A 27,192-nucleotide genomic window follows, 5' to 3' on the forward strand; every position below is an offset into this window, starting at 1 on the left:
TATTCTTACTTATACAGACACGGGAAAGGTATTGCCCTCTTGATAGTCCCCGCCTCCGGTTGCTCTTGGGTGCATATTGACGACCCCAATACATTGCAGAGGCCTGGGATTTAGTGCGTTGGCACTCGCATGTCCCCGTAGCTGAGCATAATACTGCATGCTTTGTCCGCTGGTATCTGTGGACGACCACTAACGGGCCTGGGAAAAGCGCTGAGAATTGGCATTTTTGGCGATGCTCACTTCAACTTGACGCCAAAGTTACGGTCGATAACTGTCTTGGCCAAGACGCTATCGTCAGGCCTTCGTCTTCGAGGTGACCGGTATACCGACCGCGCGCTGGCGCCAGTGACTCCCGACGCAAAATCATCCTGATGCCACGAACCTATCGTCGAAATGCAAAGATTCCTTTTGAGGGGCATTTGCCGCTACCTTCTTGACTTGTAATCGACTATAGTTCAGAACTTCTTGGCCGAATCAAACAGACCTTGATTATGCAGCGAAACCGAAACCAACAGCTAGGCCATCTCGAAATGATACCAGAAGTTGTATTTAGCACGCGTGCAGCCCGATATCTGTTTGACCCGCGTGTGAAAATGGAGCGTGACTACGATTCACCAAGCTCGTCCAAGTCAAGTGACGACATCCATTTGAACGGTTCGCCGTTTGCCCGCGACGTGCGCGGACATCGCCTCTAAGGGAACGACCCGCAGCCTGATCACAGATCCAGTGGATCTGCCGAAATGTGTACCCAGATGCCGCTTCGTGTACCTAGGTGCCGCTTCAGAGTCGAAATCTGCATACTTTGCTTTGCAAGCGCCCCTAGTTCGATCGGCGTCCGTCGCAGTTGTGTTTGCGCGAAACGGCATACGTTTCCTCGAAGCTTATGGCTGTTTTCGAGTAATATCCTGCTAAAAGGCGTGTCTCTTTTTGCACGTGCTTGGGAACTGCATTAAAAGAACCGTATTTCAGTCGGGTACAGCCTAGGAGAGTGTATAATTCGAAACAAAATACAAGACATCCATCGACCAACACTTGTTATCCCGACCATCCGACAAACCTTTGCGTTTTGTGACGTCACGCAGCACCTACGGATGTCAGCCATTGACACTGGCGAAATTCGGGGTGCAGTTTCGTACATAGGCTCATGAAAGGTTTAATTAATAACGGGAGATCATATATCAAAATAAAAATGACGTTTGTCTATATGAAGGCTCTCTCGACGTAACGAGCGCAAGAACTTAAGTACTTCCGTTTTCGACCGGACAATCCCTTTAAGCTTCCAGGGTCCGCGAGCGCAATGTGCTGCCTTCTACTTCCCTCGCCACTTGAGTCGGTCGTGATTCTGAAAGTCTGTCCACTTGGAGCAGCCGCTGTATTGACTCGTTTGTGCGTGTGACGCAGAACCCTCAAAACGTCACGGTGGAGGCACGAGACTTCGAGCCTACGACAGGACCTATGCTCACCCATGTGGTCACGCTGCCCGAACACACCCTGCTGGGCGAATGGAAGGTCGTGGTCAAGTACGGCTACAAGGTACGCATCCGCGTTTGGCGCTCGATAGCAGGAGTTGAAACACGGTAGACCTTTCTTACAAGTAGTCGACACTGGCAACTGCTACGCTTAAACTCTTCGGTGACTGCCATTAGTAATCCGAGTTGACTATAGTTTCACCACGCACTCTGGGCATGTATTCGACACAAAGGCGGCGTCAGTGTTCGGAGTGGCTCAGTTCTTATAGAGAACGAGTGCTGCGTCAGCGTGCAGCCAATCCAATCACATTCCCAAGAGACAGAATTGACCATGTAGCTAGATAGGGTTTGCAAAAATACAGCCGGGTAGGAGTGTGATTAGGAGAGGCGAACAAGCCGCTCGCTCGAACAATGAGCCGCTTCAGTCGAAAAATGCATCCGTGCCTTATTTGATTATTGGCGCTGCCACTCTGTGAAAACAGCCGTTGATCATTACGAGCGTTTTGTAGTTTGTGTCGGAGACACGCGGATCTTTGAGCTTAGACTGCGCTAAGATAAATATGCGCTCTGGAATATTTCCTCGGCATCTGAAGACTGTAATCGGGTAGTAGAGGGTGGGGGACTAACTGCACACGGTTCATCCCAGCTCGATGGAATGTGCTACGGTCGGGTGCATGTAAAGCAGCTAAGCGTGCGAGCGTTGAACATCCAGGCGGGAGGGGACGTGTAGCCAGTTTCTTTTCTTTTTGCGCACAACAATTCGCGTCAAATGTTGCTTCGGTGCTGTACGGTCACATCCATGTGCACTCAGTCATAGAAAGGCTCACCCAATTGGCTCTTCAAATGCGTTCGCACACTTTCCCTCTTCCTATAGAAAAAGCCGATAACTTTCTTTTTTCTACCTATTTTTCAATTGATCGAGTATTCCTAGTGAGGTATTTGATGGTTTGGACAAATCTGAGCTCGCCGAGACCTTGTAATAGGCCTGCACGTCTACGAACAACGAAGCGTGTACTTGAAAACGCGATTGACTCGAGAGAAATGAGAAAATAAAACGTGACGCTCATTGAGCTTCTATACATCGTACTTTCGAGATAAGCACTCTTCTTGACACTTTTATCCACTGCAAGTGCTCGATTCGCGAATGCACGGATTGGCCCTCCCCGCTCTTCGCCGGAAAGTAGACGCTAGGCTACTTTGAGAGTGCAGAAGATTGTGAACTACTGATACTCGTCGAATCTGCAGTCTTCCGGTTCCCGTTAAAACATTTTAGACCATGACAACCAAAACGTAATCAAAAAGGCAGTGTGATTCTTATCCTTTTTGTGTTTTATTTGCAGTTTGAACAGAATGAGACTGTAACGTTTGAGGTGAAGGAGTACGGTGAGTTTAGCGACTTCCTTTTAGTTTCATCTTTAAGAATAAAGGAGTAAGAAATCACCGATCAATATTATTATGAAAAGAAAAGCGTGCTTGCAGATCCGAAGACTCTTACGCTAAAAATATAACTTACCCAAACTCGTTTAAACATCTTTGCAAGTTGAGCTGAAGCACATGTCCTTTTGCAAGGAGTAAAACCGACTGCGAATCTCGAGCCTCTTATCTTGGACGTGCCAACCTTCCCAGTGACAAACTTTGCTTTTTCTCGCATTTGCTCAGTCATATTCAACCAGAAGCGCACAAAATGCGCATAAAACAGCGAGGAAACAAAACCAAAAAAAAGATCAGAGTAAGCGCCCAATCGAGAAAACGATATAAAAATAAATCAAATAAGTATTAAGCATTTTAAAACCCTAGATGTAGGACAAAAAAAAAAAAGACAAAAAGGGGACAACATAGTTGGCCGAGTCACAATATCCTACCTTGTAACAAAAACAAAACAAATACAAAGCTAAGCTTCAAGAACGCGAAGGAAAGTTATCATATTCTCTCTCAAATTGTCCTCTTGCTCTTTGGACTTTTTTATTACATGTTGCAGCTTATCGAGCTCCCGCTTTTTTTGCGAATGCCTGCACATAAATAGACGGCATCCTACGTAGTGCAGAAACATTTTACGAATTTCAAAAAGAGCAAGTGAGAAGTATCGACATATTTTTTTTTGCAGTTTTACCGAGGTTTTCAGTGGAGCTCAGCACCGTGAAATACGTCCCAGACAACTTCACAGATGTGCCGTTCTTCGTCCATGCAAGGTAGGTGAACCGAAGTTTTTTTACAGATATATGCTACCACTGTCATGTAAACAAATATTGTATTTCATGTTTTCAATTATTTTGAATATTGTTCAGTCCTGTCTTAATTGTGAAACTTCGTTTATAAATTACTCTTTTATTTCTTATTGAAAGCACAAATCTTGAATGATTTGAGCGTCTGCTAGTGTTGCAATTTTTGTGACTTTTTCCCATAATATTTGCAATATCTGTAAAAAAAACAATTGTTTTTTTTGGTGGTAATTCAGTTACAGTAATGGATGCAAATGTGATTCACCGCATTTCGATAAAATGCGCTTTATTGTAATTGTAGTTATTTTATTGGGATTATAGTTATTTTTATACTTTTATTCTAGTTACTTTTATTGCAGCGAGAAGCGTCAATATGTAATTTAGTTTCGTTTAGTGTCAGTAACTGGTCACTGTAATTGCAATTACAATTACATTTGTAGTCAGAGCGCAACTCTTTTAGGCATTGACAAATACACAAAGGGCTGTCTAAGTGCAGTTCCTCTTGAAGCGCATGGGCACATCCTTGGGTAATACCCCAACCACGCTTGCTCGTCGAAACATCTGACTGGGCAGCGGAGGCGACAAATGAGACCTGGTCCGCGCTCCTTGTCTCGAAAGGCACCTTTCTGGTACGAGCATGCTTTCAACACCGCGACCTCGTGCCCCTAACCTGAGTTATATAGTGGAACACGTTACTAAAATCATCGAAGATGCACGAAACAAATACTCTAGACTTTTTTCTTATGGTTGTTGCGTTAGGGTAGAGGGGCTTATTAAACTTAAATACCGTTTGAACCACTCGGCCACAACAACGGACAGCCGTTCTTTTTAAGCATGGCGCACAGCTGATCCTCTTTTATGCACGTCTGTGAAATCAAGCCAGTGATGGAGGCGTTACCATATCGACGCAACTGATAACGCCTTATTTTTTCAGGAACGCTAACGTACTCGTAAGGATTTTAAGTGATTAACGAGTAAAGTACCTTCGTCGCTTTTTTATGGCATCGCCTGTAAAATTACGTTTCTCGTTACTGAGTACTTTTAATTAGCAATTGTTGTTTAATCTTAAATACAAATAATTTAATTCTGTAAACTGTGCCGGAAAAGGAAAATATTATTTTCTCTTCAGAAAATAATATTTTTTCCTCTGCAGAATTCTTTTAAAATTCTTCACTAAGAAAGAAAAATCGGAACTAAAAATATATTTTACAAACTTAATAAGAAAAAAATACATACCGTTTTTTTTTTTTTAAGTTCGACTGATTAGTTTAAAAAGATCCGTGAAAGCTGCAGTTATGGGGTTTGTGCAGGTGAGTCATACGGCTAGGGGAACATAGTATTAGCCCCGTAAGCGAACACAAGCGTCGCTGCGGACGCCGCGCTCTGATTGGGTGAGGTGTACCGTGACGTCAGGGGAAGGACTCGCCTTCGCGATCTCGCATCCGGCTCGCTTCCCTTCCCCGATTTGCTGGTTTGGCCGTTCTGCGGCGCAAGCACTTTGAGGAGCGGGTCTTGGTTTACCTGGTTTTTATAAGACGCTGGGTTAGGCCGATGCCGACGGGCTTCTGTGCTTGTCACTTTTACCTTTATTATTGGGTTACAAATCCCGAAGGCTATCGGCGGAGGAAATTCCGCCGATGAACATCTTTGTCGGTCCACATGGCACAAGGCAATCGTGCGAGGGGTCGGTGAAGCGGTGGCGTAAGTGTTTCAGACGCTGGAAATCTGCTCCTTGCAAGTTCGTGGTTTTGGGAGAAAATTGCATCCCGCTTGCAGGCATTTGAAATGGCATTTAATCAAAGGCGTTTGGCCGGTTGGCAAATTAACTCGCGACCCCGACTCTGCGCGTGCCATATCAGAAGCGTTATCAAAGGCAAAATTACTGAAAATCAGTTTGTATAATAGCAGAAAAAACGGCCGAATTGCCCTCAGTTGCCTGTATGAGATGTATTGAAGTGCCCAAAATATGCGCAGCAACTGTACCGTAATTTGGAATGTTTAAACTTTTTCCTGACATTCTTTGTTTATTCCAGCCTTGGGTATTCGGAAAACACCCCGTTGATATTGAATTGTTATTTCCAATTAGAATAGACACTGCTGCAGGTCCCCAAAAGCTTCATCAGCCTCCAAACTCTCTACAGCTAAACTCTCTGGCAACAGAGGAAAACAGGAGGAACAGCAAGCATTCGAACAGCTGTCCATTGATAGATGCTGCACTAGAAGTAGAAAGTGTGGAACCTGTGAAGGGGCGACAGTTTGCGTGAAAAAAGCTTCTGGTGTTTTTGCTTCAGGACAATTTGATTTAGCTCAAATCTCAATTGGAGAGCTTAAGGGACTAATAACGGGCTAGACACCTTCACTTATGTTCCTTGTACATTACTTGAGGGATAATATAAACAAGACCACAAATACCACCAGTGGAGTCCATTGAAGTTCTGTCCGAATCTAGCAAAGGTCAAATGCGAGCAATGTATATAAATAAATGTTCCTTCATTCTTTACTTCGCTCCTGCACTGGGACTGTCTCACTTTTGAGTCTCGCTCCATGGCCCAGATGTATTTAACATGTTGCTCGAAAGGCATGCAGCTTTTCTGCTTCGACGTTTTTGTTTGAAAAGAAAAACCCACATAAAAAAAAAAATAAATAGTATACATACTCTGACAATTCATCCAGACCATAAGCAGCATTGACTTTGTATGATGTAAATCTATGTGGCGCACTTACAATTGTGGCAATATTTTTTTTTTCATATATCGCCTGCGATTCGTGCGTTGCCTGCCTTGTCAAATATGCTTGAAATGTTGGTTCAAGTTTCGCCTGCAGCTACAGGTCATACCTAAAAAAACCGCATATAAAAATTTACACTTACTACGAAAAACACGCAAGAAAAATTAAATAGAAACGATCCCGCTGACCGATAACATCGTCAGAGCCTACATAGGGCGAGCGGGCGAGTCGGGGTCGGGACGATCAGTCGGCTAATTAAGTGAAATTTTTAATGAACTTTTTAATTCGTGAAAATAAACATAGGGTTCCAATGAGAGACTTGCTGAGCGTCATCGAAAACCACTGAATCAACCCTTTTTAGAAAGATATAAGGCAGGGGTAGCATTTTACGGCGTTCCGTGAAAACGCTGAATTTGGACGAGTTTTTAGGTTTCGGTTTCTTATCGCAGCGTATCTTTGCGCCCGCGGTCCTTTTCCGAGTAGCCGACACGCGCAACACAGGTGCGCCACACCTCCCTTTAGCCTTGGAGAAACTTTACTAAAACACTTAATAGAAAACTCAACCGTGAAACCCGAACCCCCCCGCGTCCACGGAGACCGAACTAAATACGATAACAGCGCCACCCTTTAGCGACTAGTCAAAACTAAAAAGTTCATTTATATTGCTACTGCGAAATGGCAATGCGAGGTGGCGCTACCGACCCTTGCGCGAGTCGACCTCAACCGATACGTGCAGACGGGCAGTTTCCCGGCGTCGCCGCTGCGAGAGAAATGGCGTTGTGATCGCCATTTGTTTGATTCTCGAGTACGGGTCGAAGCCACTTTATCAAAGCAGGCACTTCGGCAGTTTCCGAACTGAGCTGTTTTACTCACGTTGCCTTCGAGGGAGACTAGGCGGCGGCGTTGCGCCGCGATCACCAGGGAGCAGGACCGCGGATGCAAAGATGTGCTACGATAAGGAACCCAAACATAAAAAGGCGTCGAAACTGAACGTTTTTTTTTTTTTCAGAACGCAGCAAACTGCTGCCCCTGTGTTATATCATTCCAAAAAGACTTGATATTGTGGTTTGCAATCACGCTCAGCAAGTTTCTAATTGAAACCACATGTCTTTTTCACTAATTAAGAAGGGTAATTAACACATTTACTTAATAAGCCGTCTGATCGTTACGATAATTCCCCTATACTATGTCCCCCAGGCCGTAGAACCCACCTACACAAACCGCATAAACGTAGCATTCACGGCTTAAAAAAAAGACACACCACGTATAATAAGGACTATAAAATCACTCTGTAAAAGTTTTTCTATTGTGAGTGGTTATATCCATGGCCTATTAATGTCGAATAATATTGAAATGTAAAGTAACGCAAAAGTAACGTTCCTTATTTTTTAAAAGTAACGGAAAGATTGTTTCGTTGCATTGCAGGAGGGTAACAAATCTCAGCAACGTGTTAATTTTTAAGATGTAAGAAGTAACACATATCCCTACCTAATTTAGGTAACGGGCACAACTTTGACTGAAAGCCCCTTGATGAAACGCATGCTTCGCGTTTTTTCCAAGCCATTTGTAGTGTTGTGTTGGTTCAGAAGGTTGTTGCGGTTGTTGTGCGCAACACACTTTTTGGCTGTCAAGTCAAACATTTAGAAGACCGCATAACTGCTCTGGAGAAACTGGTTCTTGTGATGTTCATGAGACAGTTCATAGACCATGCGCAGGACGTGACGTAAGAGCACAGAATCAAACATTTTAACAATAAACACGACAACTAGAAGGAAGACTCGAAAGCAGAACACATCCTGCAGTAATGGATAAAATGTATCTATGCGCTCGCTTTAATTACAAAAATACGTGCGAAAAAAAAAAAAAAAAAAAAACTGCCGCCATTTTAAATGTTTTGCTAAAGCTACAAACCCTTAAGAGACAAAGGCAGAGGTTTCTTTAGTGCAGCACCACTCATCCATTGCAGTTCATTACGATGGGGATGCTCTGCAAGCGGAGAATATACAGTCACACTAGTTTGGGGAGGGGGAGAGAATTCTCTCCCCCCCCCCTTCCCTCACTCTAGAGTAACTGTCGTAGCCGTACCTCTAAATACAGCCCCAGTAGTCTACCCATAGAGCGGCCGCGGGGTGGACAGGCCCCTTCCTATTTAGGTAGGTACTGTTATTAGCGCACCGGAGCTCGGAGCACGTGGAGCGAGAACTCGCACTGCAGAACCCGCTCCTCCTGGGTTCTATCCCCGCCCCGGCTCGGTTTGTTCTCAATGACATCGTACCGACGTGGGTTGGTGGATCACTACCACGTTGTGGACATTAAAGCCCCTGGGCTAGAAGTGGTATTGCATAGGCTGAATGTTTTATTGTACACAACGGAGTCAGCAGATTTTCATTGGGGTTGGCTTCCCGGTGTGTTAACAGACACAGCCTTGCTACTTGTCGGTCAAGTGGGATAAGTGCTTTAACAGCGCACGGCTGAAGGCTCCGCTTGTGTACGCCACGAACCGATATGACTTCTTTTCTCAACAGATTTCTGAACACGCAGCCTGTTCAAGGGGTCGTCCAGTATCGCTTCGGCCTCAAAAGTGAAGCTGGCAAAGAACAGTGGATCGGCAACGGAAAAGAGCCCAAACTCGTAAGCGCCCTATTTTTTTTTTTCAACAATGGCATCAGCGCTTTGAAACTAAAGAAAGCAAAAAGTCCTCCTTTTCTTTTTTTCACGCATGCACCCAGAAAATGTGAGCTGCATTTTTCGCTTCATAAGGGTGAAATCTAATATTACAGCAGTACTTTCAATCCAATCTTCGTGTGTCTGAGCTGAAAGTAAGATTACTTGTGGTTAAGGTGCCTTCACAAAAAAAAAAAAAAAAAAAATATTGCATGCTGTTTTTTAAAATCCCGCACAAATTCAAACAATTCTTCGAACTTCCTACTCAGTGACGCCCTATCGACCGTTTTTGATAGATCTACAAAATTCCTTTCAACCAAAAAATATAAAGCAGAGACGGTATAGATTTGACGAAAAATTTATCACACACTTTTCGTACATTTTCCGTCACCACATTTCTATAGAAATTCTGTAGACCGAACTTGACAGAATAATAGGATGCAGTGCCTAAAGCGACGCCCACTTGGAGCCTTCATGTAGACGGTGTTTTTTTGCGACTGCATGTGTCAAATAATTATTCCTTTTTTAAATGCTTTACAGATGAAGATAGACTACCAATGCCTAGGAAATACTTTTCATAAAAAATGGCGACAAAATAAAAAGTTTTAACGCTTTGAACTGTTGAGGTTCTCTTCGTTTATATGATTGCCTTCCAAGTGCAGGGTATATACGCGATGGAATACATGCAATCGTTGTATTACTAGGGCTGGGAGTGCTTCGTGGCCTAAAGATTTGAGGTGTCTGCATATTTACACGCGACTTGTGGCAAATGCACGTTTCATGTAATGTTGCCAGACAAATTTTGGAGTAACGTTCACAATGCCTTCTTTTTGTCTGCGAAGAACTTACTACCAATAATATATTAAAAGGCATTAAGATGTAGTTAGAATTTTTATCCTTCTTATTTTAAATATTTCCATCCAAAAATTCTTGCACTAAGTTCTATAAAATATACAGAAACACGCGGTTGAAATGAAACAAACTATTCTGAAACAGTGCACACATTTCCTAAATGATATTTATCGTCTCGATACACTATTCTTTATAGTGGGTATTTACAAAGTGGTTAAAATACTTTTTGTGAGGGCATGGTCTCTCCTTCATTAGTTCGCCTTCCCGAGCGATGTAACGCCTCGCAAATTTAGCGAAGCTTACGCTGGTGGGGAAAGCGAAGCCGGATGTGCCAGCCCGGGAAATCATGAATCGACGTGTTTTACTTTATTGATTTATTTATTTGGCATACTGTCAGTCCTGTCCAGGACTTTGATAGGGGTGGAAACAATTTACACTTGAGGGAAACGGAGTACTTAAAACAATCTTCATTGAACGAAAATACTTGTTAGGGGCGCGAATGCTAGTTACGAGTGATACGTGATTGATGAGGGGTACAAAAACGCGATTGGTCGAAGGGGAACGAACCAAAAAGTACAATGAATAAAAGCTTCAACCGTGTTATTTTCCCGTCTTACCTCTAGCAACGGAAGGTTACACAGCGCATACAGCCCTGTCGGCGGATCTAATTTCCGATAACTATAAATAAAAAGTAGGGCCAGTCGCCGTACACCCTCCAGGATAAGGATGGAGAAACGGTTACAGGCGTACACCCTCCAGGGCAAGGATGAAAAAAATGTTAATGTGCAGGCAGTATGCCCTCCAGGAAAAGGATGATAAAACGGTTAATGTGCAGGCGAGCTGGTGTACGTTATAAATGATGAATAATTGGGGTTGTGTGGAAATTTATACAGTGCGTAGTTGGTCAGTTATTTCAAAACTGCGACGATTCACTCGCTGTAGAGGAGCAATTTAGCCAGTGCAGTACAACCGATAGCCTGGGATTTTTAACGTGCACCACGCACTAGTGATACACGACCGCACGCCGGTACGATGCTCATCCAGATCGAAACGGGCAGGGGTGGGGCTCGAACCCAGGATCCCTGGGTTCTGCAGCGCGAGCTTTCACTCCATGTGCTCCGAGCTGATGTGCGCTAGCCCACTCGGCCACCGATCCCCCTTATACATGATCACTGAAACCTAGCTGAGACTGTGGTTTGAAAAACGGAAGACTCGTGAAGAAAAAAGAAAAAGGGACACACAACGTCTCAAGACGTTGTCTTTCCCTTTTTCTTCCTCTTTCACGAGCCTTCCGTTTTTTAAACCACAGTCTCGGGTTTCATACTTCCGACGAGTATCCAAGGAGGGGGCGAACCAATATTTTGTAAGCGAGCAGTCTAGTTTCTGTGGATGCTAGTTTCAAGAACCGCCGTGGAAATGCTAGTCGAGTATCCGGCTTTTTAACAGTGTTAGTCACGCGTGTGTTCCATTGAAGATTGCTTCTTATACTAGAACTGGGGTTCTTATATTTGTCTACTTTTTCTAAGAGGACACTATCAAGGCTGTACGGATATGCTAAGGGATTTAATATATGTGACATGGACATACAAGCCGTTTTTCTTAAGCTCAGAAACATTAGCCACCTCGTGCCCGATTAGTTAACCCTATGCAGGCTCGCACATAGGTTAATTTGGTCAGATACAGAGGTTACTTTGGTGTACAAAACACAGTTGTCTACAAAACTGTTGCGTGTACCGCCATATTTTTAATCCGGTCGTTTATAAACATAAGAAAGAGCAACTACCCTAGAACTGTGCCTTGAGGCACACCTGAAGTAACAGCATAGAAATCCGAGTAGTTATTCGCAATGCTAACAAACCGTTTTCTATTGGCAGGAAAGGCCTTTGTCAATCCGAACAGAGTTTTGTTCTTTAGTATAGGTATTATGTTACAGATTGGCTTTCTGTGAATCACCTTCTCTAAAGCATTTTTAAAATGAAAAAAAAAAAGAAAACGTAAACCGGATCTCGACAATACAACTTCTTCGAAAAGAAATTCTTAATTTCGATCAGCTGAGTAACAGTAGGAAGTCTCTTTCGGAATGCACGTTGGCAGCTGCTAACTAAGCTGTGCTCAGCTAAGAATGTATGAATATATGATTGGAGCTATGTTCAATTATTTTACAGCAGGTTGATGTTAAGGAAATTGGGCGATAATTTGGCGGGTACCTTGAATTACTCTCCTTAAATATTGAAATCACTTTCCCTAATTTTCATTCATTTGAAATCAAAGAACAACCAAGCAATTCATGAAAGATAAGCAATACATACTTCGACGACCAATTGGCATACCTTTTTTTAAAAACGTATTTAAACTTTTGTGCTGTCCTCCTGCCTTTGAGTGGTCAATATCGAGAAGCAATGAAAAAAAATTCCTCCTGGCATAACATCACATTAAAAATTGCCGGTATAGTGACAAATTCATAACGCTCAGGTATTGTGCCGTCATAAAAAAAAAAAAAAAAAAAAAAAAAAACTGTAGAAAAAGAGCTTTCAAATACATTCGTGAAAGTCTGACTTTTTTAAAACAACTCGGTCCCCTGTTTTGGGCGATTGCCGGAAAGCCTGTCATGCTTACGTTAAAATAATAGTGCTTGGTATTTTTTATCATTGATCTCAGACCCTTGTTGAAGCACCGCAGCTTGTCACGTACTACCGCTGCCTGCAATTTGCGCGCTTGCGCCCGACGCCTTGAAACTTTGCATTTCAGACGTATTATGTCTTTATTACTCCACGGGTTATTAGTGCGGTTCTTTTTCACCTTTTCCGGGACGTGATGAGCTATGCAATGCGTAGCTGTCTTTGATCTTTTGCCAGGGTTAATTGACGCTTAGTTTACAATCAAGACTGAATCGCTGAATGACGTCAAATGAACAAATATCTTAAAGAGCTACGTCATCTGTACGATTAAAATCTTTATAGGGAAAAATTTCATGACGCGCTGTAAGGTTACCATTTAAAGGGATACTACAACGAAATTGCGGCGCTCATTTTTTGGTCTCTATGTGTTCAAAGGAGCAGTATCACATCGAACATACCAATATTTTGTTAAAAAAATCTCGAAAAGGAATTTTAAAGCGAATCAAACGATTAGCAAAGAGCACCTGGTGGATGTCGCTAACGCGTCGTTTGTAATGCCCGTCTAGGAACCTTGAGCGGTAGTGACGGTTATTGTCTCGCCTCCGGCCACGACGAGAGAAGAGGGGAAGGAGGAACTCCCCTCTTCCCGAGAATGCCTTTTGTGTGTCGCAGAAGTCGCTATTGTCCCTCTACAAGATTATAGAAGATTAACCCGTCACTCAAAATTCGTACAAAAGCAGCCGCTTCGGGGGCTGGAACGACTAGGCCATCCTCTTGACGTCAGCCTCGCCGTGGCTTTTCTCGTCCCGAGATGACCTACGTCACGATTGCGTTGGATGTCACGTGGTCTCCGCTGGGCCTTCTCCGAGCGCTTGCCAGAGCGGGCCGTTTTGTAACGAAAAATACAGCCACCAGGCTCAAAATACAAACGTGCGATTGTCATTTACGGAGATTGTGGATCATATTCAACCTATTTTTGAACACGACGGGAATATTTCAAATTTCGTTGAAGTATCCCTTTTAAATAGAGTGACAAAACAACCATGAGATGATCCGATATTCCTGACAAGACACTACACTCGTAAGGAAAGAGCAGCGTACTGCCACTTGAGAGAAACAAATTTAATACATATTTCGAATTTTCTTGGATTCTAATGAACTCCCGGATGACTTGCGTCCCGACATGTGAAAACATTTGTGTAAGAGACTTAATTGATCTGTCCGTTTTTTTTATTGTTCCTACGTCTCAGGGTTACTTTGGATGTCATTCACCAGCTCGCTTTCGTTTTTTACCTCTATTCATGACTATGAATGCAAGAGAGAGCAAAGCATCGCGAGTTCCTGGTAGTTATGTATACAGGTTAACCTCCCCAACCGTGAAATTGCTTGCGAATATTATTACCCTTTTCATTCAACGTGCAGTTTCACAAGAAAATAATTTAAACGCTGCACAAAGTGAAAGGATGTGACTGGAGGGCAGTAAACCATTCCTATTAAGACCTCCGGCCTTGATATCTTAAGTCTACACTAAACGCATTCAAAGTCGGGGGTGCCTTCTTTTGTAACACAACCGATACAGTTATTTATTATAACAGGTGCTCCACCCCCTCTGCCCTCTCAATCTTTCATAACAGTACCATATCCAGGAGGAACAACTTCGAAATCGAAAATAGAACATACTAAAAACATCTCAGTAATTATAGCAACAGAAGGATCATGCACGACAAGGATGTTTTCCAAATCAATAGTTTTACTCACGATACTCTTAGGATTTAAAATGATTATTGAAAATGCCTTTCAGTTCTCATCCTTTCGTTGTCATTCCCCTCGGGGTTGAAAACTTTTTTGTACATGTTCGTAGGGGATCAGTGTTTGTTCATCCCAAGCGTAAACACCTCCGTTTATTTTTAGTTTATCGAACACGAGAAATACTTTATCACCTTTCGTTCTGTATGCTATAAAACTTTGCCAGAGATTTTGTGGAATACTTCGTACCCGCCTAGAGTAATCATAATTGATAAAAAATGTTGTACCTTTTAAACGTTTCGCATTGCTGATGATGCCTGTCTTTTCCTTGAAATTTTCAAGTCATAAGATTATTGGTCGTGGTTCATCATGAAACATCTTTCCTATCCTGTGAACGCGTTCTGCAATCTCGACATCTAAATTTAGTTTTGTTTTTAAGATCCGATCAACAAACTTATCCGTTGACAACTGCTCTGTCTCGTGCGTGACTTCCTTTATGGCCTGCAGTCTTTTGTCAAGGCCACCATTGATTTTTTTTTATATCTTCTGCGATCTGTTTTTGTACGACTAAAAGCTCCTTCAGATGTTTCTGGGTAAGAGGACCGGGATTTAGCTCGACACCTCCACTAAGTTCTAACTATAACAACGTGACGTTCCAGCACTTACACGAAATATCTCAGGGGCCTGTGGGCTTCGCAACACGAATAAAAAGACAATTACTCTTTAGGCAAGAATGTGAACGACTTTTACGAACCTGTACAAGAAAGAGTAGTGGATTAGGTATAGCGCTGGCTCCGTGCTGCCAAGCCCACCTTATCCGCCATTCGTGACACTGGGAGTAAATCTAACGCTTTCCTCCGCTTCTTAAACTGTCTCGATTCACTTTCCTGTGCAGCTTATTGACGGAATAGCACGTTTCCAAGTGGACAGAGACAGCATTGCGCGGCGTCTGGGAGCTCCTCTGGAGAGTCTGTTCCGTGGCCGATACCGCCTGGTGATCGAGGCCACGGTGACCGAAGAGGCGACCGCCGCCAAGCAGTCTGCTCGCAACGAGAAGGCCGTCTTCTCCACCACGCCGTTCGTCATCTCCACGAGCAAGAGCCAGAAGAGCTTCAAGCCTGGCGTAAAGACCTATGCCATCGTAAGTGTGTCTCAGCTGCAGATGGGAGGGCCGTCATTTCTAAAAGGTAAAACAACCGAAAGACATAAATAGGCACCTCGCGCAGTCAATATGTGAAAGGGACACTAGAATCCCCCAAAATGTTTTTTTCTGTTGTGGCAGAAATAGACACACCTGTCATAAAAAAAAAATCCCCCTCCGTCGAAAAAAAAACAACAACAACAACAACAAAACAACAAGAATAAATGAGCGCAATATGTACATTATTAAACTTATTTGAGCGATTGTGAAACATTCGATTTTGGGGTCGACGTCTCGAAACCTAAGCAGATTTCGGAAAAGCCATGAACTCTAAATGAGAATCGCGCTGTAAATATTGGGCTTACTAAAATCTACAGGTGTTGAATTCTGGCACTTAAAAATAAACACAGTTTTTTGTGAGTTCAGCATCCTTTTGAGACAGGATGTGGACAAGCATGGTTATTTCATTCTAACTAGTGTCATCCGGTCAGAATACACGGCAACCAATCGCTTACTAATGGCAAAAACAGGAACGCACTCAAAATCGGCCTCACCTGTTGATCATAAGTTCCTGATGCCTAAGCGTTCTCAGAAGTATCTGCAGGCGCACCACGCAGAAAAGAGGTGGCAGAACGTAAATTATTCACATTTCTCGAATCGATGAAGAGGGCTTCCAGTACCTTGCAGCAGCAATCATCATAAACAGGGGGAGAAAAAGCAGGACTGCACGGTCACTGAACCGGAATAACTCCAGTCTTCCTCATTCAGAAACCTGATTCCCAGACGATCAATAATTTATGTTCGCGGGCATCATGAGACTGCACGCATTCATTGTTAGTGGAGCATCTCTTTGCGTTATAATGAAAACGAGGGGACAACCATACGTTCATATAATTTTGTTTTTATTTTATTCAGACACATTTCTGACACTCTGATGAGAGCTATAGCAGGTATGTGAAGAGCAAGATGTTAGCATACGACGCACAGTGAATAAGTGTTGCCTCCTGTGTCGTCAATTCATAGAGAACTAATATTCCTAGAAAATGTATGGAGCACATTACATGTTCGCGTGTATTGGCTACGTGTGAGCTAACAACTCCATTTTGTTTTTGTATATCAGAGCGGTTTGCAAATTTCAACCTTCCGCGAAACCAGCTTTATACGTATTTATTTATTTGTACATGCAATTGCCAACCGCAATGACCTCATTTGAGATCATTGCGGGAGATGGGGGAGATGGGGGCTACAACAGTAATATGAATACAAAACGCTAGAAAATAACGATAAAAACACCTTATGACCAAGGAAGATGCGTAAGCGCCGAAATAAATTATTGCAGTAATGATTTGTAAGATCTTACAATCCCGTACAGAGACATATTATGTTTATTGTTACAAAAAAGGGGGCTTTTATTAAAGTACTCTGTCACCGTCTCACGAAAAACAGAACATAGTTATGCAATGCTCCAGCTTAAGTTCAGACGCAGCCGAGGCTACGAACAAATGGTACCAATCAGCACCGTCGAAAGCGCAATTCCTCTTCTGTTCATGATTGGTTCAGCGATGCTAGAGGAACACAAGGAAAACCATGTTGGTGCGCTTTTCACGCTCTCTGATTGGTTCCAGCTCGCAGCGTCGCCTGCGTCTGGACTGAAGCTGAAACCAAGTATCAAAATAGATCCATACACCACAGAGTGGGGTTCAGCTATTCTTGTTATTCATACTAAGAGCAATAATTATGAACATGACTATTCATCGCATCAAACAGTAAAATCAGGAGTGACCCAAGGAACCGCGCTTGGTCTGCTGCTCTTTTTCTTATTTGCGCGAATGACCTGCCACTCTATTCTGTCCATTACTTTATAAGGTCATATGTCGACGACTGTACGTTATTTAAGAAGATTAAAATTCCAGAAGATTGTGCGATGTTAGACAATGATCTAAAACTGATCGAAACATCGTGTCAACATGCTGATTCGAGGTTAGAATGTTCGACACGCCGAACCTTCTACGCCGATTGTTCCAGAAGCCTACGCGTGCACAAAAGGGGCTCCGCGTGGCAAGCCTGATTCAGTTTCGCCCCAGCGTTCGACTCTGCTGTCACGCCGACTTCGACGCCCGCGACGCGCTGCTTTCTTCTGTTTCCTTTTTATTTTTGGGCACAAGTTCGCCCCATTAAACGTTTAGTTTCTCCAGTTATTATCGGCTCATCACTTGTCATTCGTGACAATATAAAACCTATGGTTTAACAAACGAGTTTATCTACATGTCTGCCTTCAGCACGACCGGGCGGCTGCTGAGCTGCCGTTAGCCGCCGCTACCGCCATCTGTCGGCTGTTGCGCCGGTCAGAGTGTGTGCGCTTAGCACACGGGCGCCATAGGGAAAGAAAACCAGCAACTTCTTTTTTTATTTTTTATTTACGAAAGTTTTTTTTTTTTTTTTTTTTTTTTACTTTGGATGCTATGCATTCACCACCTTCAGGTGCCCCTGTGCTAAATCGTAAATGTTGCCAAGCCGAATAATGCGGTCCCCTTAAAGCCTTCATTCAGATCCGGGACCCCGTAAAACATAATTGATACTGGGAACTATATCGACAAATGATGTGCTCTTGTTAAAGAGGAGCTCACAAACCTTTATTTGAATATAGCATGCTTTAATTTCATTTCTGAATAAAAAAGAAGAAAACTTTATTGACCATCCTTTATAAAATGATCTAATATGACGACACTATCAGGGAACATCTTCAGGGACTCTCTAATGGTACTCCTTAATTTATTGTCATATTCATTTTCGGTTTCACAACACGTGATCTTTTGCCAGTTGTTTTACCTCTAGTGAATTTTTAGCACGTCCGGACGGAGTCATATCTGACGACCCGAAATACAAAGGAGCAATACAAAAAAAGAAGCAACCTCATAAAAACAAACGCAAAAATGCTGCAATCTTCCGAGCGCATAATCCGTTACCGTTACGTGATTTCTTTTCATTTGTATTCCCAGAGTATGGTCGAGGTACTAAATAGACACAGAAATCAGGTGTGGTAATTTTAGTAAGCCTGTAGCATGCACCACCAACGCAGTTCCACTTGACCTCATTCTATGGGTTTTTGTTGCCCACCACAGGCCCAAGTGACGTACCTGAACGGAGATGCTGCCCGAGGAATCGAGATGCAGTTGACAAACAGGGGTCCGAAGAACCTAAGCACGAAGGCAACCACAGACAATGATGGCATCGCCACATTTCCCATCTCGACAGCAATCAACGACGATTCCCTGAACTTGAAGGTGACACCTTAGGAAATGCTAAGTCCACGCATTACTTTGTTAAAAATATTACATTAAATTGAGGAGCGTATTCAAGCAAACAATAAAGGTAACTGGCGTTTTTTTGGAAACGTTCCCAAAAAGGTACCTCCCAAGGAGGTCCAAAATGGCGGTCGACGTTCCGCTAAGCATAAGAGCAAAAGCGCGGCCAGTGATATATATATATATATATTAATAAGACTGCGACGATTTATTTACACCAGGCGATAGCGCCTTTGTGAATGGTGTCGGTCCTCGTAGTGTTATACTCTAAATACTGCACCTTAAAAACCTCCTGGGCGTTTATTCTCCTTCATGGCACATGAAGGGTCCACCTTTGCAATCTGCAAAGTTCTTCCAGTGAATGGCAAGGCGCAAAAAACTGGCTGACTGGAAACTGCCACATATGCGCGAACTATGAGTAGGCGAGACATCATGCTTGTTGCCCCGTCACAGAACGGATGGATGGATGGATATTTATGGCTTTACCCTTTGTAACGGGCAGTAACTTGTGCCACCTAGCCTAAGTTTAAAAGACGGACATATGAATCTTTTTGGCCCTTTTAAGCTAATTTTCTTTCCGCAAACTATCACCGAGCAGTCAGGGATATCACCACGATGACCTTTAGAAAATCTAACAAAAAAGAAAAATTACTCCCCGCCTTTTTCCCCCGCAAGAGAGTCGCCAAATTTCCTCTGGTTTCATTTCATTTATTATTGCTTAAGGGCCCCTGAGGGGGCACTACCTATAGGGGGTAATACAAAACACAAAGTAACATTTCAGGAGATTAGATACAACGTAGAAGCAAAGGTGACAACATCCGTTCGAAAAATACTAAACTAAAGTTAGGGTAACAGATGCAGAGTCAGCTCTGCAAGAAATGACCTCTGATCTGTAATTGTTACGAGAGATTCTGGTAGTGAATTCCAGTGCTTTGTGCACAAAAGAAAAGTTGATTTTTTAAAAGTGTTTGTTCTGGCAAAGGGTAGCTCGATCGAGTTTGTGGCAATTATCATGACGGAAGGAGATATGATTTGTTGCGGGAAAGAACTCCCGGTCAGTCCATGATTTATAAAAGAGGTGGTGAAAAAAAAAATCTCTCTACGGTGCGCCTATTCTCAAGAGGAGGTAATAATATTGAGGCCTTGAGGGCAGAAATACTTCTGGGCGAATAGTCGTGAAGGATAAATCTAGTCGCGCAGTTTTGTACTGATGCTAACATGTCCGAAAGGTAAGTCTGGTGGGGGTTCTAGAGGGTAGAAACATATTGCAACTTGGATCTAACAAGGGTACAGTATGACAGCTGTTTAATCTTCGGTGAGGCTTGACGTAGGTTGCGTCTAAGGAATCCTAAGGTTTTATAACCACTTGAAGTTATGTTTTCAATATGTGTTTTCCATAATAGATCAGACCTTAGGTAAACGTGAAGGTGTTTCCAAGACAAAATCTTTTCTACAGGTTTTGATATGAGTTGATAGGAATAATTTACTGGTTTACGAGGTTTAGAAAATGGTACACATTTACATGTACTATGATTAATAGAAATGAGCCATTCATCACGCTAGACTTAAATTAATCTTATGTATTGTTGAAATGCTAGGCAATCATCTTTACTAGTAATAGCGCGATAAATACCAAGGTCATCAGCAAATAGACGAACACAGCTTTCCAGGCGATAACCGATATCATTTATGTAAACAAGTAAGATTAGGGAACCAGTAGAGAGAGTAGCCTGAGGCACCCCTGGGATAGCTAGTAAAGATTGCGAAGAGGCTTTACCCAGACTCACAGATTGGGTTCTAGTCGCAAGAAAAGTACTTTTCCAGCTTAGTAACACAGTAATAATACTTAACTGGTTTAATTTGGCGATCAGTCTACAGTGGGGCATACGGTCAAATGCTTTCGAAAAGTCTATAAATAGAGCATCTGTTTTGTTTAAGTGAGTTGAGGTTACTGTGAATATCGGTTACCAACTCGACAAGCTGCGCTGAACATGATAAATTTTCAAGAAATTCATGCGGATACGAAAATAATACATCTTTGGCATCCGAAAATTCCAGAATGTTTGTAAAAATAATATGTTCCAATAGTTTGCTACGAACACTTGTTAAGGAGATCTGCCTATAATTGTTCAAATCGTCAGATGACCTGGACTCATGAATTGGAATGATATTTGCATGTCTCTAGTCACTAGTGAGGCCACCAGTAATAAGCAACTGGTTGAAAATCTTATAGAGGTAGAGAAACGAGGCCTGCTTAGTAATCTTTTAAATTTTACTGTTTATATCATTAGGACCAGGAGCGAAGCTGAGAGGAAGTTGCATATCATCGCGACCAGGAGCGAAGCTGAGAGGAGGTTGCTTTATTAATTTTGATATTTCTTCAGGATTAGTTGTAACAGATTTCATTTCATCAGTCACGTGCTGAGGAGGTAATTGCGGTATGGGGAAAGTTTCACGATAAAAAAAAGAACTACTGAAATACTCGTTAAATTTATCATTACTCATTTTATTTTCAGTCAGCCGCTTACCAGTCTAGTCTGAGATAACTGGACTTTTGTTTGACGAGGGATTAATTATTTTACACAGCCTCCGTGGGTTAAAAAAAATGTTATACAGATCGTTTGAAAAGAAATTCAGTTTTGCATTCCTCATTTAGCGTTTATAAATTCTAGTGAAATCACGGAAGCAAGACCGTGAGGCATCGCCCTCGTCTTTTCTTGGTGACTAGAAAAAGCCTTTATTTTTTCCCTGGCATTCTCTTTGTACTTAAGTTGAACCACGGCGACATGTGGTTAGAAATTAATCGAGATTTTGGAACAGATAAATCAATGAGGTTATGAAAAATTTTTTTGATAATGTGCCAGTTATGCTCTACTGATATTGTGTGAATTGATGCCCAAAATATGGAAATGCCTCTAAAAGACAAAGAACGGGTTGATGAAAATACAAGAATTAAAGAAAGAATAAAAACACTTAGGGACAAGGACAGGCAGCACAGTTCTTTCAACTAGCCACGAACATTTACTGATGTCTCCTTCAATACGCACGACCTCCCTCCCAACTTCTTAAAAGGTACATGAAAAAGTTTATTTGGGAGATTTTTGTCTTTTTCCGAGAGATTTTTTTTCTTCTTTAGTTTAAAAAGTTGGGAGGGAGATAGTACGTATTGAAGGAGACCTCAGTAAATGTTCGTGGCTAGTTGAAAGAACTGTGCTGCCTGTCCTTGTCCCTTAGTGTACTTATTCTTTCTTTGATTCTTGCCTCTAAAAGCTTTGCATTAATGCTGTCAAAGTCAACTTTAGCATAGTTCCGAATTTTCTTTTTTTTATATCACAGCGGATGGAACACTAATGGATAGATGAATATTAAAAAGAGAGTGGTCACTAAACAAACCGAGATGGTGCACATCGCCTACGTAGTCAGCGTGGGTTGTAACAAATATATCTAAGGTTGCATCGTCTCGCGTCGGTTTTTTGATAATTTGGTAAAATAACAAAAGTACTCATAACATCAAGAAATACACGGCTTTCTTGCTTGTTTTTACGCGAGGGGTTGACACTATCTGAAACCCAGTCAAATCCTGGAAATCTAAACTCTCCAAATAAAGTAACCGTACAATTAGACTGCACAGAAAACAACTTCTCAAGACAGTGCTTTAATCTTGACACGAAGGAACAATCGAAGTTCGGGGATCGATAACACAGACCTATAACAAAGTTTTTTTGCAAAATTTTCAACTGAACCCACATTATATCGATGTCTGTTTCAATATCAACTGCAGAGGCAAGTAAGTGGTCCCTAACAGCAATCAGAGCGCCGCCGCCCTTGTTGATTAATCTATACTTGCGAAAGAGAAAAGCAAGAATTCAAGAGATCGTTATCTGATATAACCGGGGACAGCCACGTTTCTGTGCCGAGGATGACTTGGCTATCTTACATGTTGGAACGATCAAGCAAAGCATCTTATTTTTTTTTTAATACGCTTCGGAATTTGTAAACAGAAAATGAGTGCGTGTAACGTGCGCAAGGGCAGCAAAGGTTCTTTGGTCACTTGATAACCGTAAGTCGAGGGGTACTTTTTTTAGTTTTAGTTCAAGAACTCGGCCTTCAACGAAGTCGTACCCGTATATCTTTTTGAAACAGTACAGTTTATCGATCTTGAGCTTAGATTTTAGATTTTGTAGCCGTAACTTTTTGCCGAATTTCCAGAGTTTAGACCGTGCTAACCCAGTTCGTCATGAAAGGTCCTTGTCGATCCAAATTTTGTCGGATCCATGTTTTTTTTTAATTTAGGGGCGTTCTTTATCATAGCAACCTTATCTCGCTAGTCAAGGAGCTTAATCTTGACTGGCTATGTAATGTTACCATAGGACTTGCATCCGAGTCTGTGAAAGCGTTAAAAAATTCCTACTTCGTCACCAAGTACGTCTAAGTAGAAACTTTTCACGTGGGATTCCGGTTGGGTTTGTGATTCCTCCTCGACTTCACTAAACCATTTAATTCTGAAATTAGTGCGTCTTGATCGGTCGTTGAGGTCACCAATGACTTCAACTGGTTCCAGGGTGCTAGCGTTGGCACACCTAGATTGGTTAAGTTGAGCTTTGATGGTTTCAACCTCAATTTTTAGCTGTCTGAAGTAGTCACGGATTTGCGTAAGGTCTGGAGTATTAACCTCTAAGGCCGTTACCCTTTCTAATTAAAAAAATAAATTCCTAGGGTGATGTGAACAAGTCGGCTGGGATTTTCGCTCTGGTATTTCGAGTTGGCGGAAATCAGTGCCTCGATAAAATTTTGCAGTTATGAAATTTTGCTGTCGTCGGATACGCAACCAGGTCCGGGATTGCGCTCGACGTCCCCAGCACACAATAAAATCAATGCCACACTAAGCAAGAGGCAAACACTTTGCCCGACAGCAATCCTTGGTGTCAACCAAACGAATGGCGTGAAACTACCTTTGACTGCCGCCTTCAGCTTATCGGAAAGACCAATTCGGGCACGATAATTGCACAAATCAACACCCATGGCTTGGGATTTGCAGCCAACATGCAAAAAGGGGCAGAGGAGTGTTCTAACACGTCCACCTGGGTAAACACAATTCACTGTGTGTGCCTTGAAAGACTGGGCTGCAGATCCCATGAGGCGATCGTGTTCCACGGCTTTTATAGCTGTAGCACCGGAAAAGTTCAGGGCACGTGAGGTTCAGCGGTGCCCAGAGGAAAATCCCTCAGCGAGGACCTTGCGCTTGCGTCGAGTCGGTGCGTGTTCCGTCGTCAGCTGATTCAGCAGTGTATCGATGATAGGAGATAACTGGCCTCTGTGCTGGGTAATCGTAGCTACCTGGGGAAACACGGGTCACTGTTAGTGCCTTGAAAGACTGGGCTGCAGACCCCTGTCAGCAAGACGCTACTAGTTTTAAGTATGAGGTTCAAGCCTTGTCCGCGTTACCCCAGCATCGGACCCACTAGGGACAGGGTTGAGACTTTGGATTAAAACTTTGAATTGGGCTAGTTGATTCATTATGATCTAGAGGTCTTAAAAACGCAAAAAGAAAAACACGGACGAAAAAGACAAACAAATAACAGAGACTAAAGCTTACTTCCAACTGATCTAATCGAGGGAAACCACCCAGCACACATGCGAGAACACTCTTCTCTATCTTGTCAACCCCCAGTGATAAAAGCGACCCATAAACACGAACGACAGATGGAAGTGATTTAAACAGTCGTATCAGTTCAACGTCTCTACACAAAACCATGAAAAAAAATTCTTTGTCATTCCTTTTTATTTATTTTTATTTTTTTTAAATAAAAATAAAAATAAATACAAATTTAGTACAATCGAACGCGTGTTGGCGCACTTGTCACCCGAGGACTTTATAAAATACCCTTCAACGATTTCCCTTTCACTCTTGTTTTTTTTTTTTTTTTTAATAAGTTTCGTTAATCCTAACAGGGGATCACACCCGCACCGAATGCGGTGTGCTGCAAGATGTCCCCCAGATTTGTTACGAATCGCAAGACGATGTTCAGGCGCCGTTTCCTTAAAACACCGCCCAGTTTGTCTAATATACACGCGCACACACGTTAGTGGAATCTTGTAAAAAACATTACAGGCACAAGCTGTGTGCCGAGTGACAGGCTTTTTTGAGCATTGAACACGTTTCTGTCTAGTCATTACTGGACAAACTTTTTCCTGCTTGCATGGAGCTGAGAAAATAACATTGGCATCGTACTTAATTGCTATCTTTTAAGGTTATGCAACACCTTGTCTATATAAGGGGTCTAGGACTTTTCGGTGTAGGACGTTTCGGTGCGGACTTTTCGGTGCGCGGCCTTTTCGGTGCACGGACTTTTGGGTGCACGGACTTTTCAGTGTGGGACTTTTCGGTGCGCGGACATTTCGGTGCACAGACTTTTCGGTGCACGGACATTTCGGTGCACGTCCAATCAAAATCAATCACGAGTTTTTTTTGTTTCTTATTTTAAACGTAATAAGGACTATTTTAGCTAGAAATATATTTTTTCGCGCTTTATAATTTTCTAGACTTGATCATCCATTTACGCTACTTACTGATATACGACGTAGGTGACTTTGCTATGCGCGTTGCCATCCTGCGTGAGGATTGGAGACGTTGGACGTTATGGTTCGTTTATCGGTGTCGTTTTTCCAACGTAAGCACTAGTCGCATCACATGTCGCCATTAATTTTCAAAATTCTCAAGCTTTAACTGTTGGGGCCTGTCCTTCACAGATTACCAATAATAAAGCCCACACATTTACAGAAGGCATTGAGAACGCCTGTACCGAACCAACGCCTAAACACTATGATGCGTTTAGTGCGTACGTCGGAAAACAGACACCGGCAAACGAAACATACCGTCCAACGTATCCTGTCCTCCTGCAGGACGGTGCTGCGCCAAAGTCACTCAGGTCGTATATGAATAAGTGACCGTAAATGAATGACCAAGTCTACAAATTTATAAAGTGCAGAAAAATCATTTCTGGCAAAAATAGTGCTTATTACTTTTAGAAAAAAAAACTACAAAAAAAAACCACACACAAAAAAAAACAAAAAAAAAAAACAAAAAAAACACGTGATTTTGATTGACCGTGCACCGAAAAGTCCGTGCACCCAAATGTCCTGATCCCGTATATAAGATATATCACGTGAAATTCTGTTTTTTATTTTTTTTTTTATTTTCTCGCTGATCATCATTTGTGTTGTCGCTGTCTAAGTGTCTTTGTTTTAATGAAAGGATTTCAATGAAAACACCCCGTCCCTCAAGGTCGCTTAAACTTAAATAGCCTCCGCTCCACACTCGTTTCTTTTTTAACCATCGTCTACTTGTTCAACGCCACCAACTGTAATTCGCATGCAAACCTGTTGTGCTTAAGTAGTTTCTTCCGCGAATAATGAACAACTTTTAATTACGGTTCTGGTGCACACACAGTGCTACTACGGTGTCACCCGGATCAAATACGCTCCCATTTTGGGGAAGTTCAGTCTATAGTTGTTAATATCCTGGTGGCTGTTATTTTCCGGGTGTTTTTCTAACGGATACACGTAAATAAAGTTTGAGTCAAAATGACTAACCGGTTGTGCCCATGTCCGCCTCTCTTTTCGATTCCTCTTATCCAGGTGGAAACAATCGACAAAGCGTTTCGACAGAGCGAGCAGGCCCAAGTTGAGTTCCAGCTTTCGAAGTATGAGCATACAGCAAGAGGCTTCATAGCGATCGAAAGAAGAGATCCCAAAAAAAAGTCCAGGGTAAGAAAACAGCCATTGGCGCCATTGGTCTTCTCGAGTAGTCTGCTTGATCTTTTTTTAAGACGCTCAAAAATCCGCCAATAAGCGAGAGGTGACAACGTAGTGCAACTGTCTGACGGTTAGATGACGTGTCGTCACCTGTATAGAAAATATAAAGGAGAACACATGCCACGCTATGAGAATGGATAGGCCCCGGCGCCGACGCGTTCGAAGGAGTTTGAACGGCTGGATGCGCCGCAGGTTGGATTATCTACGTTGAAGTTAGCAGACGGCGTCTATCGTCGTGGATTGCACGCCTGGGGCCTGTGCGCGCCTATCTTGACATGTTGCCAAATACATCACGAGGCGCGTTTGGCGAAAAAAAAATCGCGTTGTCACGCTTGATTTAAAAACACAAAGCAGAAGTATGCTTCGGCGACTGAAAAAACGAATCAACCCGGGTAATGAGACAAGGTATTACTAGGGAACTAAGGTATATGTGGTGCGATATTCGTGAAAACCGGCAGAGTCAGGGCCGTTTAAACTGGAAGAGCTCGGCAATGCACCGAGAAGCTGAGAGGGAGGTAGGGAGAAGAGCGCGGGTGCTGGGACCTCAGTAGACTGAGCTCTGGTTCGAATGATTACTGGACAGACCTAAAGCCAACTCCCTTTTTATGCGAAGGCATGAACTGTCCCATGGAGCGA

The 27,192-nt window shown here is 42.6% G+C and overlaps 1 protein-coding gene across 1 annotated transcript in view; it reads left to right on the forward strand.

The window, feature by feature from the left end:
- LOC121832997 (venom factor-like) overlaps window positions 1-27,192 on the forward strand; it is a gene marked incomplete at its 3' end in the record, with an annotated part of 70,421 nt that overhangs the window by 33,488 nt on the left and 9,741 nt on the right. Inside the window, 7 exon segments of the mRNA XM_042292108.1 lie at window positions 1,402-1,533; window positions 2,810-2,852; window positions 3,574-3,658; window positions 8,941-9,046; window positions 15,191-15,436; window positions 18,559-18,720; window positions 26,380-26,508. Coding sequence (XP_042148042.1) covers window positions 1,402-1,533; window positions 2,810-2,852; window positions 3,574-3,658; window positions 8,941-9,046; window positions 15,191-15,436; window positions 18,559-18,720; window positions 26,380-26,508 — 903 coding nt within the window.

This window comes from Ixodes scapularis, unplaced genomic scaffold, assembly GCF_016920785.2.
Source record: "Ixodes scapularis isolate PalLabHiFi unplaced genomic scaffold, ASM1692078v2 PGA_scaffold2__306_contigs__length_199485367, whole genome shotgun sequence".
Taxonomy (NCBI): Eukaryota; Metazoa; Arthropoda; class Arachnida; order Ixodida; family Ixodidae; genus Ixodes; species Ixodes scapularis.